This window comes from Mustela nivalis (genome assembly GCF_964662115.1).
Source record: "Mustela nivalis genome assembly, chromosome: 7".
Classification (NCBI taxonomy): Eukaryota; Metazoa; Chordata; class Mammalia; order Carnivora; family Mustelidae; genus Mustela; species Mustela nivalis.
Window position 1 is genome coordinate 126,203,431 of NC_139026.1, and position 9,373 is coordinate 126,212,803.

The 9,373-nt window shown below is 47.5% G+C and overlaps 1 protein-coding gene across 2 annotated transcripts; it reads left to right on the forward strand.

Moving 5' to 3' along the window:
- The first annotated feature begins 154 nt into the window (after positions 1-154).
- Positions 155-9,161, forward strand: VIM (vimentin). 2 transcript variants are annotated; one of them, XM_082742024.1, is made up of 10 exons: positions 276-1,990; positions 2,648-2,708; positions 5,443-5,538; positions 5,627-5,788; positions 6,302-6,427; positions 6,770-6,990; positions 7,441-7,484; positions 7,891-7,976; positions 8,408-8,471; positions 8,801-9,161. In XM_082742024.1, exons 1-9 carry the CDS (start codon positions 1,428-1,430, stop codon positions 8,432-8,434), a joined length of 1,386 nt encoding a protein of 461 aa, XP_082598150.1. In that variant the 5' UTR covers positions 276-1,427; the 3' UTR covers positions 8,435-8,471; positions 8,801-9,161. The 2 variants fall into 2 exon arrangements, with proteins under 2 accessions (XP_082598149.1, XP_082598150.1); XM_082742023.1 differs by lacking the exon at positions 8,408-8,471 and having other exon boundaries at positions 155-1,990.
- The last annotated feature ends 212 nt before the right edge of the window (positions 9,162-9,373 follow it).

Sequence of the window (9,373 nt, forward strand, 5' to 3'; positions counted from 1 at the left end):
ATCCAGGCTTTAAAGCAACACCTAATTAATTCTATAATTGGCATAGATTCTACCTTTAATGACTTCTACTATAGCTGAAAAACCAGTGATCTCTCGGTTTGATTTTGAAACTACGGACGCTGGGTTTCCTCTTTCCACCCAAACTTTTCAGATCGTGTTAAGAGTCGGGTGTGGTTTCACGCGGGCGGGGGGGTGGGGCACTGAGAGGAGCCCAGAGGGAAGGGTAGGAGGGAACTTTGAAAAGAAAACCCCTCCCCGAGTGCGTTCGTGATGCTGGAGACCCGAGTTTGGCAGCTATCCGGGATCTGCAGAAATGTCTTGCTGATGGGAAAGTCCTCACATTTGGAACAAAACCACGTTTGGAGAGTCCTTAAGAACGTAGGGGTGCTCCAGTATCCCCGCAGGCGAACCGCACAGAGAAAAGCGGAGGCCCGACTCGAAGTTATGTAAAACTCAGAACAGTGTGCGCGCGGCCCGAGGAGACTCGAGTCCATCTCGTCTAGCGGTTCCCGAACCGCTAGGAGCCCTCAACCCCGGAGGACAGCAGGGCTCAGTGACTCACTACCAGTGACTCAGTGACCCCACCTCTCTCCCCTGGGCTTTCCCCGCCGCCGCCTCGAAGTTTGCGCGGTCCAAACCCAGACAGAGCCCGTTAGATGCTTGAACTGGAACCCCCAAAACGAGAGGTTGAAAAGATTCGCCGGCCAAAGTGGGCGGTGCGCCAGGCTGCGCGGGGCCCCAGCTCTGCGTCCAGGGCGGTGCACGCCCCCACCTCGCGCTCCAATCTCCGGCACTCTTTGTTTCTTTCTCCACGTCTTCCGACCCTATGGATCCCTGACTCCCCCCGCTTCCTGCTTCTTGCCGGCGGGTCTCCCCACCCACAAGCCCCTAGCAGACTGAAGTCCTGCCGCCGAGCGCCCCTCCCACCCGCCAGCCTCCTCCCAGAACTCTATGGCGCGGTGCCCGCGACCCCTCTGGTCCAGCTCCGTGCAGGCTCGCCCACCACCGCGCGACCTCGCCTTTTTTAGCACCCAGTGGGGAGCAGAGCTCAGGTCCTCATCAGAAAAGCCCCCGAAAGTCCCAGCCCAACCAAAAAGTAACGGGACGGTGCCCAGTGCCGGGCTTGCAAAACGACGGGGAGGAAGGCTCGAGGGCGCCCCCGCCCCAACCCCCGCCCACCCTCCCCGCTTCTCGACCCGTCCCCATTGGCTGGCGCGGTCTGCGGCTGGGAGGCAGTGGGAGGGGACCCTCTTTCCTAATGGGTTATAAAAACTGCGCCCTCGGAGGGGCCCAGTCCTCTGCCACTCTCGCTCCGGGATCGCCGGCACTAGAGACGCAGTAGCGCTCTAATCGCCCACACCCACCGCGCCCTCGCTCGCCTGTCGGTGCCGCAGCCGCCGCCCAGCGCATCGCCACCCTTTGCAGCCATGTCCACCAGGTCTGTGTCCTCGTCCTCCTACCGCAGGATGTTCGGCGGCCCCGGCACCGGGAGCCGGCCGAGCTCCACGCGCAGCTACGTGACCACGTCCACCCGCACCTACAGCCTGGGCAGCGCCCTGCGCCCCAGCACCAGCCGCAGCCTCTACACCTCGTCCCCGGGCGGCGCGTATGTCACGCGCTCCTCCGCGGTGCGCCTTCGGAGCAGTGTGCCCGGCGTGCGCCTGCTGCAGGACTCCGTGGACTTCTCGCTGGCGGACGCCATCAACACCGAGTTCAAGAACACCCGCACCAACGAGAAAGTGGAGCTGCAGGAGCTGAATGACCGCTTCGCCAACTACATTGACAAGGTGCGCTTCCTGGAACAGCAGAACAAGATTCTGCTGGCCGAGCTCGAGCAGCTCAAGGGCCAGGGCAAATCGCGCCTGGGGGACCTCTACGAGGAGGAGATGCGGGAGCTACGCCGGCAGGTGGATCAGCTTACCAACGACAAGGCCCGCGTCGAAGTGGAGCGCGACAACCTGGCCGAGGACATCATGCGGCTCCGGGAGAAGTAAGGCGGCGTCCTCGCGGAGCAGCGGGAGGGAGGGAGAGGGGAACAGGGGCCCCGCGAGAAGCTGCCACGCCCTTGGGGATGGGGCTAGGGCGGTGGCGGACTGGGGGACGGCGGATGAGCGGGGCTGTGGCTGCGGCGGTGCAGCCCCGCCCTGAACCCAGACCTTGCAGTTAGCATTTCCCCTGCACCCCCACTGGTTGCCCAAGAACACCCTGCTTCAGGTTACAGATTTCTTAAAACTACGAGTCTGTGCGCGGCCGAAGGCCCTTGTAAGCGATGAGCGCCATTTCCCCAAACTTTTAGAAAGTTTCCTGGCCCCTTCTGGCAGGCTGCCATCATGGGGCGGGGAGGAGGGAAGAGAGGAGGGATGTGGCGGAAGCGAGACAAAGGGATTGCAGAGGTTCCTCGGGGGCGGGGTGGCGGCGGTCGCGTAACAGGTTAGGGTGGCGACCGTGATTGCTTCTGCACGCTGCCGCTGGGGCCCCGCTAAAACTTGCGGAGCGCAGCCGCTCTAAAAGCCGCAGTCGCGGGCTGGCCGCAGAGGTGGCGCAGCAGCTCCCGTCTCGAGGCACAGCGACGTGGATGTTGGGTGTGGCCGCCCCCGCCCCTAGCGGTTTCCCAGTTCCTTTTTGGTTAACGTGCGACTGTTTTCAGGTTGCAAGAGGAGATGCTGCAGAGAGAGGAAGCCGAGAGCACCCTGCAGTCTTTCAGACAGGTTTGTATTCTGTTCCCGCGTGCAGCCACGGGACCCCACCGGATCAGCCCCGAGCAGCTCGCAAAGTTACGTACCCCACGTCTAGATAGCGCAAAACTTCCCGTCCGTGGGCAAAGCCCCCTAGTGGCAGAAAGAGCACAGATTCGAGCTTCTCCCAATGAAAACCCTTGAATGAGCGAAGCCGTTCCGTAGGACACAAAGTCTTCAACTCTTTACTTCGTTTCGAGATGTTTGTCCAAAGAAATATTTTTTTCCGTTTTGTTTCTGCAACATACTGACATTCTTACTCTGAACAGTTACAGTTTGATACAGATAAAAGTTTGCTAAAGTCAAGTTGGCTAACTTTTACAAGGCCAGGAAAAGCACAATGATGCCCTGTAGTTTGAAATGTAAATGTATTGGAGGATAAGAAACTTAGTTCAACTGGACTTAAGCCAGCAAGGGTTTTTTTTTTTTTTTCTTTTCTGCAAGTTCCATTGTGACATTAAAGTTATATGGAAGTATCACTAGGCAGAACTATTTTGTGATCTAATAAGGGTGAAAAGGAGCCATCTGTCCCCTAGGCTGAAAGGTATTAATGGTTTCTACGGGCTTCGCTATGGAATGTAGATACAGACATTCTGGCAAGTGTGGTGGCTTTGGACAGAAATAATAGGAGTCTTTGTGTTCCCAGAGAAGCTTTGCAACAGGCTACATTCTTATTGAATATGTAATGATGTAAGCTCAGCTCTAATTGGACACAAGTATTTGCTAACATCCGTTATCTAATATCTGGCCCAGACTTGGGAAGTATGTGATGGGAAAAGTTCTTAAAGCTACAGTCACACTTCACATTTTGAAAGGCCTTTCTTTATTTGGTTTTCTTATTCTTTAACACTTTCTCCTTAAATGAAGAAGGAACCTAAGGCCAGAGAATGGATTTTTAAGTAAAGGAGTTTTTGCTGCAAAGTTAGATAGACTTCAAGGATTTTTAGTTTGAATTGGAATTCAAAAGCAGGAAGAGCTGCTAGTCCTGGACACTTACTGGGATGTCTAAGCTCTCAGATGAATAGTCTAGAATAACATTTTGAAGCAGAAATACATTTACCAAATTAAGCACTGCAATGTGTGGCCCATTTTAGTAACTGAGCATTTATGATCATCCTATCTGTAATGTTTTTTGCAGAATAGTGAGTTAATAGAAAACGAGTGAGTATGAATGATCTCCTCTTTAGGCATTAGGTAAAATCCCTCATATTCTTACAAGGAAGTAGAAATGTCACATGAAAAACTTTGTAGAGGTTAGTAAGTTACCTTCTGTGTCCCTTTTTTTAGGGCTTAATAAGAAAAAAACGAATTTTTCCCAAGCCAGATTTTTTTTTTTTATGTTATCACTCATTACTCGTTCATCTTCCCATGAAGGTGAGAGAGGTCTCTCAACATTTAAGACTTCAGTGCTATAAACTATACTCCACTCCACATACAGTTGCTTACAAAATAAGAAGTATAAAAATTCTTATAACATTTTCTTGAAGGGAATTGAAATCTCTGGGACATAGCAGTTTGCAAGTGATGGAAACAGAGGAGAGTCAGAGCAGCGAGAATTCTGCATATAGTTTCATTACATGCATTTTGACCAGTCATTCTGAAACTAAGTAACTGAATTTACAGAGTGTTAAGTGAAAAGGAGGGACACACCCTTGCAGGGTGAGATAGGAGTTTAAGAGAAAATCTACCAGATTCGGAAGCAAAGAAAATAAGAGTACAGAATGACATTTCTTTTCCTTATGTGCCTAAACTGCATCTTTGCCAGCATACGTCTTGAATTAGAATATAAATCTAGCCTTGCTAGATGACTGCGTTCCGAAGATTTGAGTAGAGGGGCACCTGGGTGGCTCAGTCGGTTAAGCCTCTGACTCTTGATCTCAGGGTCATGACTTCAAGTCGCATTTTGGGCTCCATGCCCAGCTCAGATACAAAAGAGCTCAGATACACACTGAAACTTTTGAAGCAAACAAACTTCTGCTTTACATGTACTTGAGTATACACAAAATGAAATCTGGTCAACCCTATTATGTCCTGTTATTTCATGACATTTCTAAAAGAAAGATACCTTAAAAATGGTGACACTGATTTTTCTAGTTTAAAAAAAAAAAAAACAGTCAGGGCAAGACAAATACCTTACGGTTTCACTCATGTGGAATTTAAACAGATGCACAAAGAACAAGACAACCCAAAAAACAGAGTCTTAGCTACAGAGAACAAACTGAGAACAAACTGAGGGTCACCAGAGGGGAGGGGGGTGGGGGGGGTGAAACAGGAGATGGGAATTAAGAACACACTCACTGTGATGCACACTGAGTAATGCACAGTGTTGCTGAATCACTATATTGTACACCTGAAACTAATATAACACTTTGTTTTTCTGGAACTGAAATTTAAAAAATAAAGAAAAACTTTACTAGTGTAACGGAGATTCAGTGATGACTGATTGCAGTTTAACATTTATTTATATTGAAATTGCTTATTAGCCACCTGAATACAATACAGTGGGCTACAATTCAAATTTATTAATGAAAAGAAAATATATTATCATACTGGGTGATTTATAGACTTAATTCAGTGGTCATAAAAGTTGTCAACAGCCTTTTCCCAGTGAAGAGCCTAAGCTCGTACGGTTCATTTAAAATGAATAAATGAGATAAGGCGTTGACTTTGGCATCGTCCCAACGGCCCTTCTCTCTTTTCAAACCAGGATGTTGACAATGCTTCTTTGGCACGTCTTGACCTTGAGCGCAAAGTGGAATCCTTGCAGGAAGAGATTGCCTTTTTGAAGAAACTCCATGAGGAGGCAAGTGAAGCCATGTTTCGTGGATGAATGTGGGTGATGTGGCCTCCATCCTGGGCATGGCCGACCTTCTGTCTGTTCTTTTCTATAGGAAATCCAGGAGCTGCAGGCCCAGATTCAGGACCAGCATGTCCAGATCGATATGGATGTTTCCAAGCCCGACCTCACGGCTGCCCTGCGAGACGTCCGCCAGCAGTATGAAAGCGTGGCTGCCAAGAACCTTCAGGAGGCTGAGGAATGGTACAAGTCCAAGGTACGAAAGCAGTCAGTGTGGCTGGAACAAAAGAAGAGCATTTTGTCGTGGAAACACTTTGTACCTGCTTGTGGTCCCTGCATACCCGTAGCTCTAGTCAGAAAGTTGGCTTGAACTTCTTAAACTTGTTGTTCAAGGCTGCTCTTGCTGCAGCCTCCCTGTCAGACCTTCTTTCCAGTCCCTTCTGAACCCTAGTTCAGAGGAATTCCATCAACACCACGCCCGTGACCCTCACCCTCCTTGAATGAGGGTAACACATCAAATTTCTACTTAAAAAAATATCAACATCCGCATTCCGCTGCTCTCCCTTTGCTGTTAGAACAGAAGTGTAGACATAGTCTGGAGGACGTGGAGATTTGAACTTAAAATACGAAATTTGGTCTTGATTATGTGCTCTTTGTTGGTTTGCTTGCCAACTGGAAGTTTGCCCGTTTTTCCAGGCAGTGGAGAATGTTAGAGGATCTGTGACCGAGTCACGGGGGTGGTCCACAATTTGTCCTCTCTTTCTTACAGTTTGCCGACCTCTCTGAGGCTGCTAACCGAAACAATGATGCCCTGCGCCAGGCGAAGCAGGAGTCCAATGAGTACCGGAGACAGGTGCAGTCCCTCACCTGTGAAGTGGATGCCCTCAAAGGGACTGTGAGTATCAGATCCCACTGACAGGGGGGACGTAACCTGCTTGCATCATTCACATGACCCAAGCTAATGTAAATGTAATGTAAACAAAACTTCTGTTGAAGACAAATTTATGTTTTAATCCTAAGAAAATGAGTTGGCAGGACAGGTTCAGAGAGCCCTCTGAGGCGTGATGGTTTTAGCGGACACCTGTACTCTGGCTTCGAACACTTGATGCTTGGATCCTTCCCCTGAAACTGGAGTGCTCCCCGTCTTTGCCACTAGGGGAACGGATCGCAATCGGTTCTGGGAATCGCTGGGGGTTTCTTGGGAAGTAACGTTTGGAAGCTTCTCTTCCTTCTGCAGAATGAGTCTCTGGAACGCCAGATGCGTGAAATGGAGGATAACTTTGCCGTCGAAGCTGCTAACTACCAAGACACTATTGGCCGCCTGCAGGATGAGATTCAGAACATGAAGGAAGAAATGGCCCGTCACCTTCGGGAGTACCAGGACCTGCTGAATGTCAAGATGGCTCTCGACATTGAGATTGCCACCTACAGGAAGCTGCTGGAAGGCGAGGAGAGCAGGTGTGGTATAGGGGCTTCTGCACGTGAATTAAGAGCTGCCCTTTGTTAGGAATTACGCCCCTCACTTGACCTATGTGCGTTACCTCTTCGCCTTTAGAACATTTCTTCAAGGTAGATGCTGACCACTTTTTATAGCTACAGAACCTTAGGTTTGAGAGTTTTAATAACTTGGCCCTAGTCAGCGTTAATCATGGTGGAGCTGGGATTTGAACTCACAACTCTGGGAGCGGCAACGCTTTTCCCACTCTTCAGCGCACAGACAAAATGCTCGAGAGGTTTTAAATGTACTAATGAGACCAGTCCTACATAGATAATTCTGAGGCATATCCCTCCCTTAATGAGCTCCAAGAATACATTCTCTTATTTGATGAAAACAAGAAGTTGAATAAATTCATTCCTTATTGTTCTTGTTTTCCAAAAATTTCACGGTTTTTCTTTATCCCTTTACAGGATTGCTCTGCCTCTTCCAAACTTTTCTTCCCTGAACCTGAGGGGTAAGCATTTGATCTCCCCTTATGAAAAATTAGAGCAGCTCATCCCCAGTCCATTTATGATGAAGCCCTGATTTGTTAAATGATTTTTGAAAATGCCATATAAGATAAACTCCTCTAAAACATACATAATTTTTAGACCCACGTACTGTCTTAAAATCTTTGTTCCCAATTAAATTGCAGCTCCATTGGACTTCAGCCTTTGGAGTATACATTGAAATAGTCTATCCAGGAAGCTACTGGGTTACCAGGGCCCAGGCTTTCAAACAGGTCTTGAGTCTTGAGAAATGTTTTGGGAGGAGTACTTTAGACAGTTGTGAACAACGATCAGAACTCCTCGGGCAAAACAGTTACTCGTCTTTTTAAAATTTCACCTTTGCTAATTTTGGGCATTTGGTTCTCTCTTCAGAAACCAACCTGGATTCCCTCCCTCTGGTCGATACTCACTCAAAAAGGACACTTCTGATCAAGACGGTTGAGACTAGAGATGGACAGGTTGGTATCTTTCAGTCAAAATGCATCATGTCAGGCAGACATCGTTAGCTTCGTGAATCGTTAAGACTCTGTCTCAGATAACACCTGGTTAATTGGGTGGGTTTCGGTTTCACTCATGACCCCTCCAAAGAGAATAGGCCTCTTCTTCTGGCAGGACACACAGTCAACTATTTGGCTCCTGAATATGAAGGTGTGAGAGCGATCTTCCTGCCCAAAATCAGTTGTTGTTTTTTTTTGTTTTTTTCTGTGCTCCTTAATTTTAGATTGAAGCACAGCTTTAAGTTCCTTCCTAGACTCCCTCATTATCAGGATTGTTGTAGTCCTGGACGTTCGTCCTTCTGTGCCGACTGACACCTGAACACTCTTAGGCCCTTGGACATAGCACAAGAACATGCCAGATAATCACTTTTCTTGTTACTTCTCTATGCCAGGAAAGAAATGGCCGAAAGCTGTTGTAATCTTCATAGAATCTCCTCTTGCACATACATGTAAAATGTACTTGGCTATATATTTTAGTCTGTCTTCATTGCTCTTAAACTTGGCTGCATGGGATGATTATAGCGTCCTCCGTACTCCGTTTTCAATGTTCCTTTTTTTTAAGCGCTAACATTCCATAAGATAACTACTTTCGCGTGTAGATGAAAAGCATGGTACACACTTACCTGCCCCTCCTAGCTGTGACCTTGGCCTTGCATCACCAATATAACCTGCCTATTTTTCACCTTCAGTGACACCTACTTGGGAAGATTTTCCTTTGTCACGCTTCATGGGGTAATTGAATCTTCAACAGGCATTCTGTTTGATTCGATTTTTTTTGTTACCAGGTTATCAATGAAACTTCTCAGCATCACGATGACCTTGAGTAAAGATGGCACAGAGTCGGTGCAGCGGTCACTACCAGCAAGAATAAAAACAGAAATCCGTATCTTAAAGAAACAGCTTCCAAGTGCCTTTCTGCAGTTTTTCAGGAGCGCAAGATAGATTTGGAATAGGAATAACCTCTAGTTCTTAAGAACCAACACTCTTAAAAGATTTAGGAAAAAGTTTACAACATAATCTAGTTTACCAAGAAAACTTGTGCTAGAATACTTTTTAAAAAGTATTTTTGAATACCATTAAAACTGCTTTTTTTCCAACAAGTATCTGACCAACTTGTTTCTGCTTCAATAAATCTTTGGAAAACTCTGTTGGTGTGTTACTTGCTACTATCAAAATAGTTATCTAGATACAGTGAGAATATAGTGTCAGTGAATTTTTTTTTTTTTTGGTCCTGCTGGTAAGGGTACCAAGTTTAGGTTAACTGGATAAATTCAACTTACTTCACTTGCGATACCACTATTAACTTTGGTCATTATAAGGAAGACCTCGCTTTTCAGTGAAGTTATTTAAGTTTACAA